The sequence below is a fragment of the Kogia breviceps genome, chromosome 17 (genome assembly GCF_026419965.1).
Source record: "Kogia breviceps isolate mKogBre1 chromosome 17, mKogBre1 haplotype 1, whole genome shotgun sequence".
Lineage (NCBI taxonomy): Eukaryota > Metazoa > Chordata > Mammalia > Artiodactyla > Physeteridae > Kogia > Kogia breviceps.
In genome coordinates, this window is record NC_081326.1 from 42971991 (window position 1) to 42992917 (window position 20927).

At 37.2% G+C, this 20927-nt stretch overlaps 1 protein-coding gene across 9 annotated transcripts in view; it reads left to right on the forward strand.

The window, feature by feature from the left end:
- VPS13B (vacuolar protein sorting 13 homolog B) overlaps positions 1–20927 on the forward strand; it is a 774679-nt gene that overhangs the window by 534392 nt on the left and 219360 nt on the right. For 8 of the 9 annotated variants that reach the window (XM_067017180.1, XM_067017176.1, XM_067017182.1 and 5 more), the window contains exon 34: positions 6514–7201. In XM_067017180.1, the coding sequence (XP_066873281.1) occupies positions 6514–7201 (688 nt within the window). Of the gene's footprint in view, positions 1–6513; positions 7202–20927 lie in introns of those variants that run through there. The other variant, XR_010837425.1, reaches the window with a different exon arrangement.

Consider the following 20927-nt stretch of genomic DNA (forward strand, 5'->3'; position numbering starts at 1 on the left):
TTGCTATTTATCTAAAGCTTCCAGTGTAGACTATCTCTATGTTTAAGGCATACAACAACCTTTCCCAGGAGCACCACCCTACCCTATCCCCAAAACCAAAGTTTTTCAAGATACAGCTAGAAGAGTATATTTGAAAATATTTAGGCAATGAGGCACATAATTTTTTTAAGTTTTGAAGAATTCTCCTTTGTAATTCCAGTATGTGAAACCATTAAAACACTGTAACCAACTTTTTTTATATATATATTTGATTTTGTAAGATAGCATGTTTACTTTTTTGAATATACGACTACATTTTAGCAAGGGCAGCAAAATTAGGATAAATGTCACAGTGATATACAGATGTGATTGTCACTTTGATCTTGTGGTTTCACACTTGACTTTATCATAATTTGTAAGATGTGAAAAGTGAGCTCATGACTGGCAAAAGATACTTTGATCAAGGTTAAAGTATAACTGCTGCTGTTATATAACCATACTTTTGATGAGAAGGTGGGAAAATATGTGGATATGTTTATGTCTGGTGTATAAAGATTCCTTAAAAATACAAATTAAAAGAAATAATGTGAATTAAAATATTGGAATAGGTGCTGAATTGCCATTTTGGTAGCCATCAAAGCAAAAATTGTATGTTTTAGTCTTTGTCAATTCTCGAGGTTGGTTTGCACATACTTTAAATTTTTTAATATCCATTTACTTGCAGCATATTTATTAATATGGCTAACTTTTGAATGTGCTCGTAAAAATGTTGATATAGCCAAACAAGAAGTTTCAATCAATCAAGCTTATCTTTCTCCACTCCAGAGTTCTACTGCAGAACATCTAATTAATGTCATTTGAAATTATTTTGATGCATTCTTTGGTATTGTCACATAAAGTGTGATTTTAGCCACTACTGAGATACTATGGCTCTTACCAGACTCCAAGGTGAGCTAATAAACTTACCTATCTCAGTACATTAAAAGGAGGAATTCGCTTCCCTAGCTACTAGTCCAGCTTTCAGCACCCTTTCGGTGGTGGCTATCTGTACCACATATAGCTGTGAAAGGATGGGGAAATGCGCTGAAATGATCTAAGAAGTAAACTATCAACTTGACATGTTTTCCTAGCTATTGAAAGCCTTCTCATACTGAAACCCATTGATAGTGAAACTGTAGAATTCCTGTGACTTACGTACCATCTGGTTGTGCTCAAGGCTTTAAAGCTGTTATCTCTGCATAAAATTTCAGAGTCCTATATTTTTTTCTTCACCAAACTATCCATTTTTAAGCCACAAATATTTTTCCAGCTTTTTCAGATTTTATCTGAAAGTATATTTTAACAGTATTTAAATAGTTCTTAAACAATAACAATTTATCTTGATAGATGGCATGCTGTGTTTTTTCATTTTATTTTAATTAGCCATTGTGGAACCAAATTCCCTTTTGTTTTAGTCTTTTGAATATTGTTTAATTATAGTTATCATGCCAGATATCTTAAAGGTTATTTTACCAATACAGTTTCATTTAACATAACCCATATGGAATCAATAGCCCAGTTTCCTAAAGTGAATGCTTGGAAAATCTTACATTCATATGTTAAGAGTACACATCCTTTCCTCATTAGTTGGAAAGTACAGGGATTTTGGCACAGGTTCTGTGTGGAAGCATTGTGCAGCTTTTATATGGATTTTGTTTTTAGCCTTTGATGACACTGTTTAGAATAGGAAGTATCTAATAAGTAAAGCATTTTGTCTCAAGTGCTGCCAGTGTGTTTAATATATGCCTGGAGGTCTGAAACATTATCTTCTTCGCTGCAGTAATATGCATTTAATTCTCTGAAAGCAGAAGGTCGAACTTTTAAAAGGGACGCAAAGTACATTTTCAAACAGAATAATTCAAAACATATGGAAGAGGGGACCAGAGTAATGTACAGTTGGTTTTTATGGTTTAATCATGATCATGTTAATGCACACCAGTAGCTAATTAAAGAAAACTTTTATTGTTCATTTTAAATGAGTTAGGTAAAGAGTGGGAGAGCTGATGTAATAGCACTGCCCAGAGATACATGTTTCTGCTGCGTTCACTAACAGCAAGCAGATATTGCTATTTTTGACAACTTAAATTATTAGTCCCCTTGGACAATAATAAAGGAAAAGTTATTTTCAGAGTTACTACACTGTGAACTTTTCTTTTTCCACAAAGGAATAGTAAATTGATGCCCAAGTTTAGGGCTTAGCACACATAATTAGTTATAAAACCTTCTTGATAGGCCAGATACTCTTCAATATAATAGATAAATCTGCAGTGGACTGGTGACAAGCCAATGGATTTTTAAATATGTCTCAAAATCACCAGATTATTTATTTCAGTTCTACAAATAGTGCGGAAACTTCGAAAACTGGAGGATGTCTTGACTTTTAACCAATTTTTAAGAATTTAGTCGTCTAGTACTGGGAAAGTTGTACTCTCCCCCCAACCCCCCCAATAAGAGAGTCTTTCATCTCTGGGTCATTGGTTCAAATTCCATTCTTCTCAGTAGTGAGTAGAATTAGTTACCATCTGACTTCTGTTCAGTAACCCATGTGACCCAAGCTGATAGCTGCCGTCCTGCCCCTGCTGGTTATTTATATCGCAAGAGCGTGCTCCTTGACATTCACTAGAGTCTAATGTGACAATCTCAACAGGTAATAGGGCTGGACACTGCATTTCTTTATCTTTACCTACAGGTGGTTTGTTTTGTCATATTAACACTGATGGGGAACACTTTAAAGAAAGAGAGGCTAGATTTTTAAATACAAATCTGTAAATCAGAAAAAGACAATGTAATGCTCTGTGCCTAGGAGGTATAGTCTCATATAGTTAATTGTGGTTGCCTTTCATGATTGAGAGAATAAAGATAATTGAGTTCCTGATTTGAGTTTCTTGTGCAACTCAACCTAAAGGATTTTTTTAGTTATGCTGTACACAGATATTTGGTTTGTAATGCTTCAAAATGTGGGCAGTAAATCCTAGATTACTTATTTACTTGATTTTATTATCTTTTCACATATTATTTGAGAATTACTAGCTGGTAGTGGATTTGGAGGTATATTTGAAATTTTTATAATCGATAACTAAAACCTTTCCAATTAAATTGTCCTTTTGATAATTGCCTTATTTTTATTTTACTGAATTTTAAAATTAAATACATTCATTTGTTTGGCCAGCACACAGTTACTGAGCTTTACTATGTGACAGGCAATGTGGTGTGTGCTACGAGTACTGATGGCATTCTCTCCCACCCATAGTCTGACCTTGGGATTAATCTCTTTAAGCCTCAGTTTCCTCAGCTGTAAAATGGGGATAACGGTACCCCCTTTAAAGGGTTGTAACACTTAGTAAAGAAAATGTATGTAATGTGCTAACAATGTTTGGCAAATAATAAACATACTCAGTGTTATCTTATTTTTTATCTTCAATTGCTCATAATCTCTGAGACAGACCAGTGTTTGAAAAGTGCTATAATTACATTAGTTTGTTATAAAAGCATAAAAGCTGAAAAGACTAGCAACATCTGGAAAGGTTGAGAAAGTCTTCACAAAGAAGATGACTTCTTTTTTTAACTTACCCTTTACTGAGTGCCTACTACCTGTGGTCAATACATTAACACATTTAATGATGCAACAACTTTGTGGGTTGAGTATTCATGTCCCCAGTGTGAGGATGAGCATCTAGCAGAGACAGAGGATTTCTTCAAGTGTGATCAGCGCAGAACGTAGAGGATGCAGATAAGGAAAGAGCTTATGAATATGTCTAGACAGACCTTAAAGAGTACAGTGTACACATATATTTGCATATTAACAATTATGTATTTCTAGTCAGCAGAGCAATTTTTTCATTTAATATTGTATCAGAAACTAGCATCTCATCAAACATTTATGGATCCGCTCTTCAGTGTGCTAGGCACTGCACTATTCCTTGGTGATAGACAGAAGCAGAGTGATATGATATATGGCCCAGTCCCTCCAGCAGTCCTTCACCTGGTAAGAGACAGACACACAACAGCTGCCCATTATCAGGCATTTACTATATGCCAGGCAGTGTACTGACCTCTTTAGGTACATTAGCTCATTGAATCCTCCTACTAACCCCTTGAGGTCGGATTTATTATCCCCATTTTACAGATGAGATTATGTAGCCTTAGAGTGGCTTGTAATTTGTCCAGTATTGTACAATTAGCAGGTGTCACACTTGACCCTACTTCTCTCTGACTCCAAAGCCTTTAGATTGTTTTAATACTATCTGATACTGCTGCCACAGAACATTTTAGTAGAAAATAATAAATTCTAAAATAGAAGTCTGAGTTAACTATTAGGATCACCAAGCAGGAAAAGAGTTGAAAGCAAAACTCTCAGACAGGTGTCATTGTTCTGAGTCTTCATGGATAGCTAAATGTTTGCCAACTACAGCAAGCTGAGAAGGGGGCTACATGAAGGGAAACATCATGGTATACCTAGAATGGTTTAAAAGAACGTGGTGTCTTCAGAGAACGGGGATTAGCTGTTTTTGTTTCAAATACCTGAGGCTGGATTTTTCTAACAACAATGTGCCTTCCTCAACAACTTTAAAATAAATTAACAAAAAATATTATTTGAAAAAATTTAATGACTATAACAGCATTGTCTTGAATTATTTAACTGTCCTTTAACATTTTCACAAGCAACTTATAATAATTTGTAGCATGTGGAAAAATGATACTATATTTACCAAATTAAGGAATAGCCTAAAAAATGGGAAGCAATACCCAGTACGTTGGGAATATTTTTCCACTGCTGATCGTAATATAGTTTAGTGCACCCTTTTTTGAAAAGTGTTGGCAATATTTGACAACCTTAAACTTATTCATACCATTTACCTAGCAATTCCACTTCTAGGATCCTCTTAAGAAAATCTTATTAGATGTTTGTCATAGATGTTTGTTGGCAAAAGTTAAATACCTGAAACTCCAATTATATGGGAATAGTTGAACAAATTATTCCTAACGCTAAATGAAATATTATGCAGCTTTTTAAAATGGCATTTATGAAGAGTATATTAGCATGTAAAACAATTGGGTTGCAGGGACTTCCCTTGTGGCCCAGTGGTTAAGAATCCGCCTGCCAATGCAGGGGACACAGGTTTGATCCCTGGTCCAGGAAGATCCCACATGCCGTGGAGCAGCTAAGCCCGTGAGCCACAACTACTGAGCCCACGTGCCACAACTACTGAAGCCCGTATGCTTGGAGCTCATGCTCTGCAACAAGAGAAGCCACCACAATGAGAAGCCCATGCACCACAAGGAAGAGTAGCCCCTGCTCGCCCCAACTAGAGAAAGCCCACGTGCAGCAACGAAGACCCAACGCAGAAAAAAAAAAAAAAAAAGCTTGCAAATTTGTCTCTACAGTATTATTATAACCATAAAGGGGTGGGGGTGGGGGGAACCTATGCACAAGTAGGGAAAAAGACGAAAGGAAATACACTGAAAGATTGCCATTGGCTATGTTTGGTAATAAAATGGGGGTCGGGAGGATTTTGTTTTTCTCTTAGATGTTCCATGATTTCTTTAATGAATCTGAATGACTTCAGTGAAAAAGCAAGTGAAATATCTAGGTCTCAAATAGTGTATCACAAACTAATGGTTGGGAGACTAAAAAAAGGGAACCAAAGAATCAAACTGGAGGTCTTGCTGTTGTGCTGCCAAAGTAGTCATAATTGCTGCTACCACCAAGTTGTTCTTTGTTCTCTATGTAGGCAATTGGTGGAAAATTTTGAGAAATCATGGATACATTCAGTGCACAAAGGGAAAATCCACCTTCAAGGGTTTTAATTACTTACATTTTGCTTGATCACTTACACTTACCCTTGTTTCAAGTCCTGTTGTAGTAAAGGAAAATAAACATCATTTTGAATGGCACACATTTAGTTTTCTTTGTCCTTCATAATTTAGGACTACTGACTTTTCCCTCTTTTACTATCCAAAATCCTATAAATCAGTTTTATAATGACAGGGTAAACAATATAAACTACTCCTGCCTAAAATATAATTTCAACCAATAGTAATCATGATTTGGAAACAGTTTATTATACTACTTGGAAGATCACGGTAAAGAATACTAACTAATGTAACTCTTTAAAAGGCAAAGAAAGTAAAGTCTGACACCAAAAGGTACATTTTATTTAATTTTTTTTTTTTTCTTTTGGCTTGTGGGAATCTTAGTTCCCCGACCAGGGATTGAATCCGCGCCCTCTGCAGTGAAAGCGCAGACCCCTAACCACTGGACCGCCAGGGAATTCCTCTGAAAAATATATTTTAATGATAGAAACGCACATTTGATGTTTATCCTAAGTATTGTCTTGGCATTTTAATATGAATAATTTTTTTAAAGAGCGCCTAGTTTGTTTTTATGATTACTCTCAGTTATACTAGACCCATTTTTAACATGTTTCTGTAACATTTATATAGTAACACTTGGAATATAACTAGTTTAAAATATTTTATTATTTTTCCTTACAGATCTCTAAGCAAGAACAGAAAAAAATGGATACATATGATGGAACCATGGCTGATACCTCATCTCGGTACAGTGGTGCTCAGGATAGTGGAATTGGCAGTGACAGTGTTAAAATCAGAATCGTACAAATAGAGCAGCACAGTGGTACCAGTCAGCATCGCATTGCCCGTCCCTCACGCCAGTCATCAATTGTAAAAAATCTAAATTTTATTCCTTTTGACATATTTATTACTGCAAGTAGAATTTCACTAATGACCTATTCCTGTATGGCCTTGCCCAAATCAAAATCGCAAGAACAAAAGGATAATGAAAAAACAGGCAAGAGTTCCTTAAATCTCCCAGAAGTTGATTCAGACGTCGCTAAGCCCAGCCAGGCATGTATTTCCATGGTTACAGCAGAAGATCTCTTAAGCAGCAACATATCTTTTCCTTCAGGGAAAAAAATAGGGGTCATCTCTCTGGAAAGTCTGCATGCATCCACAAGGTCATCTGCTAGACAGGCGCTTGGCATAACTATCGTTCGGCAACCTGGACGAAGAGGAACTGGTGACCTGCAGCTAGAACCTTTCTTGTACTTTATTGTGTCCCAGCCTTCTTTGCTTCTGAGTTGCCACCACAGAAAGCAGCGAGTGGAAATATCCATTTTCGATGCTGTGCTTAAAGGGGTGGCCTCTGATTATAAATGTACAGGTAAGAGCCTTCAAATTTACTCGGGTGCTAATCACTACTACTACATACTAAGTTTTAGTCCCAAACTTTGAATATTGATCAAGCAGAAAACAGCTGGCAGACCAGACAAGACTTCTTTTCTCTACAGTATATGTAAATATGTAAAGTTCATGTCCCACAGCTGAATCATGTTTAAGTAAATGTTTGAAATGTAACAGGGTTTTTAGCCTTGGTGTTCTTACTGTGCCTCTGAATTTTTTTTCAGGAACTGAATGAAACAGGGGCTCTTTCTGGGCTATTGAAATGCTTAACAATTTCCAGTAATTAGGAAGCAAAGTGTTTTTTTCATATTAATAGCCCATAGGTATGCTTTCCGTGTCAATGCAGCTGTTCAGGTAAAAAAAGAAAAACGTTAGAGAATGAAGTTTATTGTTTTGGTATTCTTTTGCCCTAATCATCTTGCTGTAACAGCATAATATTAAGTGTATTTGAGAAGGTTTATTAGTAAAGTAAGATGACCTAAAGATTTTATACATCTGGGCTTCCCTGGTGGTGCAGTGGTGAAGAATCCGCCTGCCAATGCAGGGGACACCGGTTAGAGCCCCGGTCCGGGAAGATCCCCCATGTCGCGGAGCAACTAAGCCCGTGTGCCACAACTACTGAGCCTGCGCTTTAGAGCCCGTAAGCCACAACTACTGAAGCCCCACGCACCTAGGGTCTGTGGTCCTTGACAAGAGAAGCCACTGCAATGAAAGCCCGAGCACAGCAACAAAGACCCAATGCAGCCATAAATAAATAAATAAATTTTTTTAAAATCCTACTTCCTTTAAAAGAAAAGATTTTATACATCCACAACAAGCACATTTATTAGTGGTGTTGGCCAGCTGGCTCTTCTTGCCCCATCCAAACCTTCCTTATAACCAGAGAGTGTCATATATTATAATAATTACATTGAACTTCTGAAGCTTGTTGCCTGTTGAGACTAGGAAAGTGATCAGGAGTTCAGATTTAAGACGTATGGGCTGTTAAGTAACAAGAGGTAATGAAAACAGGGCCAAAGAAGATACAGAGATCTTTCCCCTGAGTTAATGTAGAATTAGAGATTTGGCGGGAAAGACTACCAGAGAGGGTAGCTGGATTGTCTTAAGATCCAGTATTGGAAGAGGGCCCTAGGAAGCTTGGGTATAACTCAGGCATTTTATTGTTCTCAAATGGTCCCATGTAGCAGATGGATGCCAGCAGTGAGGTGTCTGGAGAATTTGTCCAATCTGGAAGTCAGGCTGGTTCATCCTTGGCATTAAGGAGAATCATTTTACACAGCAGGCTCCTGGAGAGTAGATAGCAGGTGTGAGGGTCAGGATTCAGCCCAAGGAAGTAGGTTCAAAGGAGCCCTTGGCTCTTGCTGAGGTATAGTTCAAGTCCTCTACTTTAGAAAGTGGTAACTGGCCAGTTGCTAAGGAGGAAAATCGTAGGGTTACCTCCTAGGCTGCCTGCTGGCCCTCTCTCCATTGATGTGCTGGTGCTGGCTCATACTGGCTCAAAAGAGCTGATTGTTAAATTTTTAGGAACTTTGAAAGACAGTTGTTAAACCACTGGTAGTTTAAATCGCCATAGTGAGAATATTTACACCACAGATATTGGCAAATGCTGTCAATCAGCTGTCCTACTTTGAGACCCAGATGTTAAACACTTAACAGCCACCACTGCCTCCCTTCTTCAAACATGTTCTCATTTACTGAGTGCCTATAATATAATGGGTACTTAAGGTCACCGGAGACGGGAGAAATGCTGAAGTAGTTGATATTATATGATTCAAGGACTCATGCCTGTAGACCTGATACCTGTTTGGGTGTCTGCTTAGCATTGGCAAAAAGTAGGTGTAGGATTGGGAGAATAAAAGTTAATTCCAGGCTTCCCTGGTGGCGTGGTGGTTGAGAGTCCGCCTGCCGATGCAGGGGACACGGGTTCGTGCCCCGGTCCAGGAAGATCCCACATGCCGTGGAGCGGCTGGGCCCGTGAGCCATGGCTGCTGAGCCTGCACGTCCGGAGCCTGTGCTCCGCAACGGGAGAGGCCACAACAGTGAGAGGCCCGCGTACTGCAAAAAAAAAAAAAAAGTTAATTCCAAGCCCCTCCTTAAGTGCTTTCAGCTGCAGTTGCTTTATGGGTGGCTGGCTTTAGCAGCTTCTACTAAAAGATACTAAGTTCGGCAAAGTTATCAGGGCTCATAGCAAAGGTGTATATTTGAATTATAGCTGGTTCCTAGATTGAAATAATAAAGTATTTTTTGTTTAAAAAAACATGCTTTTGCGTAGACCAATGTGGAACCCAATTTCAGTAGATGAAGCTTAGGATGAAGGTTATGGGCCAGATTGAGTATAGGGGATTTACCTGTGGGAGGAAAAAGTCTTGCATACCTCCTAAGGAGCGTCCTTTGCATAATATTCTTGTGGATGCCTTTCCTTACACAAAAAGCATCTTCTTGGACTTTTACACTATGCTAATAGAGTCATCAATATAAGTTGGCATGCTTCTTAAAAATGAATTTAGTGATTTGGAGAAATTTGTCAGAAAACAAGTAGTTAAAATACAATGGCTAAAAAAAAAAAAAAGTACAACTAGCAATTATTGAGTATTCAGTCTGTGCCAGGCATTGTACTAACTGCTTTAAATGCATTATCTCACTTAATCCCCATAACAACTCTGTGGGAAATATGTTCCCATCTTACATAAAAAGAAACTTAAGTTTGGAGAAGTAACTTATCCAAGATTACAGACTTAGCAGTAAACAGAGCTAAAATACAAAACCAAGATTTTTTGGACTTCTAAGTCTCTCAACCTGTATGGCTCCGTGGAGTGGAGAGAAAGATGTGAATTGCAGTTGTCAGTCAACCTCCATTGTCCCTCTCCAGACCATGCAAACGATTCCCTTTCTTTGTTTTAACTGGTTGAGTTTGCATATATGTGTCCATGATGTGACTAACAGTACAGCCTTTCTTGGTAAATGACAAACCCGAGTTGAAATTCTAACTCTGTCACTTAGGAGATGTGTACCTATCTATGTCATAGGGCGATTATGAAATTGAAAAGAGATAATTAATGAAAGTACTTCGCATTGAGTCTAGCAAGTAGTAGGCCCTCATAAATGTTTGCTGCTACTGCTTTAGTTATTAATGTCAATATATAGTAGAAAGATTACTAAATTAGGAAGCAGAAAGCCTGGGATTTAATTGTTCCTGTTAATTAGCAGAGTGATCTTAGCCAGGCAGTTCACTTCTTTGGGTTTCTATTTCCTTATGTGTAAAATGTGATGATTATAAAAGATACCGACAAGGCTCATTCCAGATCTAAAGTTTTATCATTCTGTAATTTGGAATTCGTCTCCCCATACTTACCTTTCTAAAAATATTTAAACTAGCTTTGGCCTCAGAAAGTTGACATCTGTAAGCCACTACCCTATCAGATTACAATTTATTTTGACTTGTTTTAAAGATGCAAGTTTTCTTTTGATATTCTAGTGGAACACTAATTAGTTTATTCAATACTTAAATACATAAATTTTATTAAATATTCATGAAGTTGTTTTTCAAAAGCTGATTTGAGGAATTTCTATTTTAAATTGGTCCACTTGAATGAACTATCCAAGTTCCATTACCAATTTAGTCATCCAGAAACGCTTCATGTAGCGCTTTTAATCCTGAAGAAAGCAATGTTCCATGTCCAGCATTCTTTTGAAGCTTTGAAATAGTAACCATGTGGGTAAGAAAAAAGAGAAAAATATGAATAACCGTAACACTAACATTCATGGGGAAGAGAAGGAGTAAGGTGGAAGTGGCCAGTTGCATTTCTGGATTCTGAAGTGAAGGACTATTGTCAATGTCTTCATTGGAGGGACTAAAAGGGGTATCACCAGGCAACTAACTTTCTAAGAAAGGTCAAGGAAAGGTGAAAGGCATCACAAGTTAAAAATGAAAGAAGAAACATGTTATGTCTTTCTGTAGTATTCATAGTTTCTCTCTTGATTCTAAAATTAATCCTTTTTTGTAAGGTAACTCAAGTGGCAGCCAACCAGTAGCAGTTTTAGCATATATGTGCAGTTCAGTGAACGCCCAATTTCAGCATTTCAGATGCACCAGAGGTTGTTATGGAGATAATGGGTTTTCTTTTTTAAGAAGACAGAAACATTTGATTGTAAAAAAACTTAGCACAACAGCTTGTAATTGTTTACTGTTTTATGTGAAAGTCATAAACTATTATTATATGTGCTAATGTTACTTTGTATGGAAATCATATGGAACAAAAAGTAAACAGAATTTTGTGTCACTCCTTCAAAACACTTATCATGTTCAGAAGATAATTTTCCAAAGAATCATAATTCTCATATAAATACAAAATGAACATGTCAAAGATTTTACTTAATTCATTAATTAATGAGGGAACCAATAAGAATGTTACGAAAGAACTCCTACACAGGAGACCTCTAAAGCCCTGGTCATCTCAGAGGTTTTGATTCTCTGATTCATTAGGATCATAAAAATGGTAAGAGCCATTTGATCACTGACTTTATTCATTGTTTAAGCATGGCTCTGGGTAATTCCAAAAAGATGGAAGTACTTTTAACATTAAATTATGAAGATGTGATGTTTATTTGACATATTCAAGAGATTGCAGTGAAGACCCTGAAAGCAAATACTAAAAATCCTTTGAGCATTGTTGGAATATAGTGTTATAGCTCAAGGTAACTATTTTAAATTAATCAGCATGGTTTTTAAAATCACACCCTCCTCTTTTAGACAATCAACTTGACATTATTTTAGTATGAACTTCTGATCCCTATTGTGCTTTCATTTCTCCACTCAGGCAATCTTTGGGAATAGTCATGCATTTTTTCTATTTGAACACTGGCTATTTATCAGACATATTCAAGATGCTGAGGAACCAGTAATAAGACCCAGTTTCGGCCTTCAGGCATCTCTCATCATTTAGTAATTATACTTATTATAGCTAATGATGAAAGTTTAACAGGATATGGATCTTCATGACATGGAGAGCTTGCGAAACGCTTGAAGTTAAGTAAGAGTTAAGTAAGAACTGTAACTTCTACTTCCGGAGGAACAATTTAGAAAAGCTTAGTATCATTTGTATGGGATGGTTTAAGGAAAACTGCTAGGATTTTGAGGAATGAAATAGGACTACTCTTCATTTTATTTTTTATTTTTTTAGTAGTAATAGATTTTTCCCTAGCTGCAATTCAGAATGATTTTTAGTATTCTGTTTATCTATTTGCTTTTTGGCTCTGTTGTCTTTGTAATGTATTTTAGTGTTTGCTCTGACATTTCCAATATATATGCTTAATCTTTCACAGTCAGTCTAGTTAGTGGTAATATTTTAACACTCCAAGAAAATGTAAAAGCATTACAATCATAAAGGTCTCTTTACCCTTCCCCATTTATGTTATAATTATCATACATACTACATCTACACATACTGAAAATCCTACCAGATAAGATTTTGACGTTTGTTTCAATAATCGTACATATTTTAAAGAAATAAAGAGGAAAAAACTAGTATGTTTTATATTTCTCCCAGGAATTTACCATGTCCAGAGCTCCTCCTTCGTTCCTAAAGTTCTGGGTTTTTCCTCTGGTGTATTTTCCTTCAGCATTAAGAACTTCCTTAGCATTTCTTTTAGAGCAGGCCTGTAGCAACAAATTCTCTTAGTTTTCCATTATCTGGGAATATTATTTTCTCTGTCTCTCATTCCTGAACGATATTTTTGCTGGATATAGAATTCTAGGTTGACATTTCTTTCAGCACTTCAGTGATATTGTTCCACTCTCTTCTATCCTCTATGGTTTCTGATGAGAAATTCAGGGTAATTCCAATCATTGTTTCCATATATATAATGTGTTGTTTTCCTCTAGTTGCTTTCAAGATTTTTTTCTTTATCTTTGGTTTCCTGAGATTTATTATATGATGTGTCTGGGCTTGATTTCTTTAAATTTATCCTGTTGGAGGTTCTTCAAGTTTCTTGACTCCATAAATATTTTTTAAACTTAATTTAGGAACTCTTTTTTTTTTTTTTTTTTTCAGTACACAGACCTCTCACTGTTGTGGCCTCTCCCGTTGCGGAGCACAGGCTCCAGATGGGCAGGCTCAGCGGCCATGGCTCACGGGCCCGGCCACTCTGCGGCATGTGGGATCCTCCCCCGGACCGGGGCACGAACCCGTGTCACCTGCATCAGCAGGCAGACTCTCAACCACTGCGCCACCAGGGAAGACCCAAAATTTAGGAACTTTTTGGCTATTCTTTCTTTAGATATTTTTCTATACCAATCTTCCTACTCTCCTTTTGGGACTCCAAAGTTCAGCTTTTTTACATTGCTCTTCAGATCCCCGAGACTCCATTCACTGTTCTTTCTTTTTTCCTCTCTGTTCTTCATATTGGATGATTTCTATTGGATTTTTCTGTTTTAATATTTCCATTTGGTTATTTTTTTGTAGTTTCTATTTCTTTTCTGAGAACTTCTATATTTCCATTTATTTCAAGCATGTTTACCTTTATCTCATGAAACGCAGTTGTAATACTTCCATAATATCTTAAATGCTGTGTCACTGCCACCACAGCACAGCCACTGCATTGTACAGCTCTACACACACACACACACACACACACACACACACACACACACACACACACACACACACACACACACACACACACACCTCACCCTTGGGGCAAAACTAGGAGAGAAAAAAGAAAAATAAAAAGCAGCTGGTTTCCCCTACAGTATTGAAAACCACAGGGGTCTTTTCTTCCAGACAGGGTTTCTGTTGGACTTTCGGCTGTTCCTGCCATCACTGTGCACCACAATTTAGGACTCACTCTCAAGTCAAAGTTATAGGGAAAAAGAGGAAAACCGAAACAAAACAAAAGGGAAAATTCACCGCTATTGGGTCATATCTGCAAGTTTAACTCCCCTCCCCAGTCTGCATTGCTCTTGTTTACTTTTGAGAGTCATCAGGTGTTTGTGTTTTGTCTTTTTTCTTGAGTTTTTAATTTAAGCAGCATGGGAGACGGGCTGTACTGATCTTATTCCAATTTTGGCTGGCACCAGAAATCCTGCAATTTTAAGATAATAAAAATAATTTCTGGTCTATTAGTGGAGGCATGGTTTTCTGAGAAACTTAATACAGGATTTCCTTCAGAAGTGATACTTTAATATCTTTACATCTATAAGCACACATCAGTTAAATATATTGTAATGAATAATTACTTCTCCCAGGGAGTTGTCAGCATTAACTTGATTCTGCCCATGTCACCATTAAGCACAGAACATACCCAAATACTCAAAGGGTGGTAATAGTGTTCTCCCAATGTGTTCCTTGGGGATATTCTTTCATATATTATAAAATCAAGTTAGAAGAGGAAATGCTGTGAAACTGATTGTTCCTCATGTCAATCTGGCTTCTCAGCACATGTGACTATATATACATATGTGTGTATCATATAAGACCATTTATACACATATATATTAAAAAACCTAATTCTACATGGGATGCTACCCAGAATAAAATGGAATCTTTATTTATACCTATATCTTCATCTATTTTAGAAACCTGAAGTGAAATAAGAACGATGAGAATCGCTTATGATTTTGAAAGTGTCATTAATATAGTCCCCGATCTGCATAATTTAGTGATCTTAAATTATACCAGCTATACTTGAAAGTGTTTCATGTTACTCTCCATAATTTTTAAAAATGGCAAATTATTTTAAGTATAAATTATCAACTTCAATTTCTTTTATGACTATTAATACTAATAACCTATAAATGATTTTCCGTCTAGTCCAAGTAGATAGTATATCTGTGAGTTAACAGGTTTCTTTTTAAAATTTTAAAATAATGGCCTTTTTCCATGCCCTTCTAACTTGGAGCAACTTCTAACAGAAATGAGATCTTCTGCCAGCACCTTTACATGTAGCAGCTGTATTATTGGCAATTCTCGTTTAAATAAAGATGTATGTAGTTGTTTTAACATAATCGTATTAGTTGTGTTTATAAATATTTAAAAATTGGTATTTGTTTTGTTTAAGGTAATGGAGTCCAGATTTGAAATTGCCTCATATCTTGACTATGCGGCCCAAGGCAGCCTCAAAAAGTCATTTTTCTTCTTGTTTGTTTGGGGCTTTTTGTTTGTTTTTGAAGAAATGACTGTGCCATCTGGTCAACTGTGAAGGAGTTGAACCATTCTGAGGGATTTCACTACCCCCACCCACTGCTCCCTCAGTACACAGTCATCTTATTACTCGTTAATGGATGCTAGGGATTAACAAACTAATTTGAAAACAATTGCTTCTGCCCTCTTGCAACCTTTTTATCTTATTGTAATTTTTCAAACATCAACTAAACTAAAATACAGAAATTACGGTTGATTAGAACTTATCTTCATAAAAAAGCAGGTTGTGACACAACTTCTGTGTAGGTCAGAAACACCCATGTCATGATACCTCTAGTATGGGACACTTCCTTCATTTTATAGTTTTATAAATGTTACAGATACGACTTCAGGTTCAATTAAGAGGCAAACATGGAATAGAGTTCATTTAGAGGTCGAGATTTAGAGTTAGTGGTGAGTTCTTATCCCTGCTCTGCTACATACAGCTGTGTGACCTTGGACAAGTTATTTAACCTCTCTAAGCCTCAGTTCCTTATCTTTAATATGGGGATATACTGGTAGCAACCTCCTGGGGTTGCTGTGAGGATTAAACGATGTATATGAAGCTCTTAGCTAAGTGTACAGCATAGAGCTCAATGAATTGTTAATGTTATGGTTGTTGTGGCTTTTTTCATCATTGTTAATATGTTTAAGCTGAGTTTAAAATAGGGGTTGTAATCGGCCAAAAAAAAAAATTCATGTCATTTCAGTGCCATTATAATATTGTGTAGTTTGCAAATTTTCAGTTATAATAATTGGCTTCTTTACTCTGTCATGAATAGGTCTGCAGAAAATGTGCCGAAGACGTTTAAGTAAACCAACAGTTAGAAAATCATAAACTGGCTTCTAACACCTCATAAATCATATCTTGATTTCATTTAGTTCTTGTGACTTTAAGAGAAGGATTGAATTACATGTCTCTTTAGAATTAACAGTTTTGCTAATGTCCCTGGAAAGGCTTAGAATTAACCTGTGACTTTAATGTCATAATGATCACAACTTGAACATTTATCTGAAAATTTAGCTGCTAGGAACGTTTCTTGCTGGCCAGTAATAATGTGAAATGAAATTATTTCTTTGACAGGACTCAGCGAGTAAGTAGGTCTTTTAAATGGGAGGCACTCTAGTACATCACTCAGGGAGAGTTGTGGTGAGAAAGTTAAATAAGAAGTGACCCAGCCAGTGGGGGGGATTTATGTATGGGGAAGGGTTTGGGAGTGGAAATCAGAAATTTTCGACTTTTAGTCATGGCTCGAATGCCAAGGCTCTTTCATGCAAATAACTAAGTTTCTTAGTGCTTATCTCTAAAATAGGTACAGGCATACCTCAGAGATATTGTGAGTTCAGTTCTAGAACCACCACAATAAAGCAAATACTGCTGTAAAACAAATCACAAGAATTTTTTGGTTTCCCAGTGCATATAAAAGTTATGTTCACACTATAGTGTAGTCTGTTAAGTATGCAATAGCATTATATCTAAAACACAACGTACATGCCTTACTTGAAAAATACTTTATTGCTAAAAATGCTAACCATCATCTGAGCCTTTAGCAAGTTCTAATCTTTTTGCTGGTGTGGGGTATTGCCTCTATGTTGATCAGGATAGTGATTGCTAAAGATTTGGGTGGCTGTGGCAGTATCTTTACATAAGGTAACGATGAAGTTTGCCACGTTGATTGGCTCTTCCTTTCACGATTTCTCTGTAGCATGCAATGCTGCTTGATAGCATTTTACCCACAGTAGATCTTCTTTCAAAATTGGAGTCAATCCTCTCAAACTCTGCTGCTGCCTTATCAACTAAGTTTGTGTAATATTCTAAACCCCTTGTTGTCATTTCAACAGTCTCCATGGCATCTTCACCAGGAGTAGATTCCATCTCAAGAAACCACTTTTTTGCTCATCCATAAGAAGAAACTCCCCATCCGTTAAAGCTTTATCATGAAATTGCAGCAATTTAGTCACATCTTCAGGCTCCACTTCTAATTCTAGTTCTCTTGCTATTTCCACCACATCTGCAGTTACTTCCTCCACTGAAGTCTTGAACCCCTCAGAGTCATCCATGAGGATTGGAATCAACTTCTTCCCAACTTCTGTTAATGTTGATATTTTGGCCTCTTCCCATGAATCACAAATGTTCTTAATGGCATCTAGAATGGTGTATCCTTTCCAGAAGGTTTTAATTTACTTTGCCCAGATCCATCAGAGGAATCACTATGGCAGTTATAGCCTTACAAAATGTGTTTCTTAAATAATAAAACTTGAAAGTTGAAATTACTCCTTGATCCATGGTCTACAGAATGGATGTTGTGTTAGCAGTCATGAAAACAACATTGATCTCATTGTACATCTCCATCAGAACTCCTGGGTAACCAGGTGCATTGTCAGTGAGCAGTAATGTTTTGAAAGGAATCCTTTTTTTCTAAGCAATAGTTCTCAACAGTGGGCTTAAAATATTCAGGAAACCATGTTGTAAACAGATGTGCTGTCATCCAGGCTTTGTTCCATTTATAGAGCACAGGCAGAGTAGATTTAGTGTAATTCTCAAGGGCCCTAGGATTTTCAGAGTGGTAAATGAGGATTGGCTTCAACTTCAAGTCACCAGCTGCACTGGCCCCTAATAAGAGAATCAGCCTGTCCTTTGAAGCTTTGAAGTCAGGCATTGACTTCTCCTCTTTAGCTATGAAAGTCCTAGACAGCATTTTCTTCCAATATAAGGCTGTTTCATCTGCATTGAAAATCTCTTGTTTAGTGTAGCTACCTTCATTACTTATTTTAGCTAGATCTGGATGACTTACTACAGCTTCTACATTAGCACTTGTTGCTTCACCTTGTTATATTACAGAGATGGTCTCTTTCCTTAAACCTCATGATCCAACCTCTGCTAGCTTCAAACTTTTCTTCTGCAGTTTCCTCACCTCTTTCAGCCTTTATATATAACTGAAGAGAATTAGGGCCTTGCTCTGGATTTGGCTTTGGCTTAAGGAAGTGTTGTGGCTGGTTTGATCGTCTATCCAGACCACTAAAACTTTCTCCATATCAGCAATAAGGCTGTTTCACTTTCTTATCATTTATGTGTTCACTGAAGTAGCACTTTCAGTTTCCTTCAAGAACTTTTCCCTTGCACTTACAACTTGGCTAACTGGTGCAAGAGGCCTAGCTTTCAGCCTGTCTGGGCTTTTAATGTGCCTTTCTCACTAAGTTTAATCATCTCTAGTTTTTGATTTAAAGTGAGAGATGTGCAGCACTTCCTTTCGCTTGAATACTCAGAGACCACTGTAGGGTTATTAATTGGCCTAATTTCGATATTGTTGTATCTCAGGGAATAGGGGGGCCTGAGGAGAGGGAGAGAGACGGGAGTGGCCAATCAGTGAAGCAGTCAGAGCACATACAACACTTATGGATTAAGTTCATTATTTTATATGGGCATGGTGTGTGGCACCCTAAAACAATTACTATAGTAACATCAAAGATCACTGATCACAGATCATCATAACAAATATAATAATAAAAAAATTTGAAATATTGGGAACTTACCAAAATGTGATGACACAAAGTGAGCAAATGCTTTTAGAAAAATGGCACCAATCAACTTGCTCAACACAGAGTTGCCACAAACCTTCAATCCGTAAAAGATTCAATATCTGCAAAGCAAAATAAAGCAAAGTGCAATAAAACAAGGTATACCTTTATAATAATATCTGGTCTTTGTAGTTTAATGGTTTAGTCTGAGCTCCAAATGAGATAATATTTATGATATACCTTGGAACTATGAAATATTCAGCTATAAGTTGGGACTTCAATAGTTATTAGCAGTAGAAGGGAGAGTTTAATAGACTTTCCTTTTTGGATATGATAAAAAGATTAGTGTCCTGACCCTTTTTAACACCAATTTTAGTCATCAACATTTACTCAAAGTGAAGGAAAAATGGGAGGAATCACTTATAGCCACTGGATTGTCTTTAGTGTTACAGAACCCAGACTTAGAGCAGAGACTTACAGTTGGGATTAAGTTGATCATCCTTGAATTTATTTGACTACATTTTTTTGACTGGACAGCACCCTTTCTTTCCTTGTTCTGAATTTTAATCAGATGTCATATAAAATATCTGAAACCCACATTAGAATTTAACATGAAAGTAACAAAATAGGAGAGAGATCAGGAACAACACAGAACAGCCTAGAAAATAAAAAGAATTCATTGAAATGATATTTCACATATTATCTGCTGGTTAGCATCATTAAGTAGAAAGAATGCACTTTCTTCTAGCAAGATATGGAAGATTTGGTTCTAAAAATAATAACCAATGGACACTGATGATGACACATGCCAGCAGCCATTTTAATCTTTTCCTCTTTCTCTTCCTATGGGCTCCAGGCTTGGGATTTCAAACCAGGAAATCTCTTCCCCTTCTTGTCACATCTTATGAGGTGAAAAAACACTTACGGAGTTAGTCAAATGCCTAGATATCGACAAGGAGACGGTGGCACTGACCTTGCATCCATAGCAATTTAGAACTGGTTTCTTGGTTGATTTTGCTGTCATAACATTGCATCGTTACTGTGTTTTATGGATCTAGGTTCCTCCATGATTTAATTTTCAGGTATTGTAGAGGCTTCATGGACTACATTAAAAAAAAAAAACTTTATTTATTTATTTATTTTTGGCTGCATTGGGTCTTCATTGCTGTGCGTGGGGCTATTCTTCATTGCGGTGCACAGGCTTCTCATTGTGGTGGCTTCTCTTGTAGCAGAGCACTGGCTCTAGGTGCATGGGCTCAGTAGTTGTGGTGCACGGGCTTAGTTACTCCATAGCATGTGGGATCTTCCTGGACCAGGGATCAAATCTGTGTCCTCTGCATTCGCAGGTGGATTCCTTAACCACTGCACCACCAGGGAAGTCCCTCATGAACTACATTTGCTTCTGTGGCTACGTTTAAAAAAAATAATAATAAGGGCTTCCCTGGTGGCGCAGTAGTTGAGAGTCCGCCTGCCGATGCAGGAGACGCGGGTTCGTACCCCGGTCCGGGAAGATCCCACATGCCGCAGAGCGGCTGGGCCCGTGAGCCATGGCCGCTGAGCCTGTGCGTCCGGAGCCTGCGCTCCACAACGGGAGAGGCCACAACAGTGAGAGGCCCGCGTACCACAAAAATAATAATAATAATAATAATAATAATAAGATAGCCATTAAACCAGGGATCATAAAATAAATACAGAAAAACGTAAGAAACTCAGCAAACCTGTAGCTTTGCCTTTTACATGTCCAGTGGTTGGAAGGTGACTATTCTGAAAGTAACCACTCATTGCAGGGAGTTATTCTTCCAGCCATTTCTGAGCATACCAAAACCAAGTACAACCATGGCTTCTGAAAGAGGCCCTTGGGAGCTGTAACCATATCAATTTCATAGACAGAGGCAAATTGACTTAGTACAATAGACCCACCCAAAATGCTTTTCTTTAAATTTTATTCAATTTCTGTTAAGGAAAACCTTTGTGTATTCTTGGCTGGTTATAAAAGGATTCAGCTAAAGA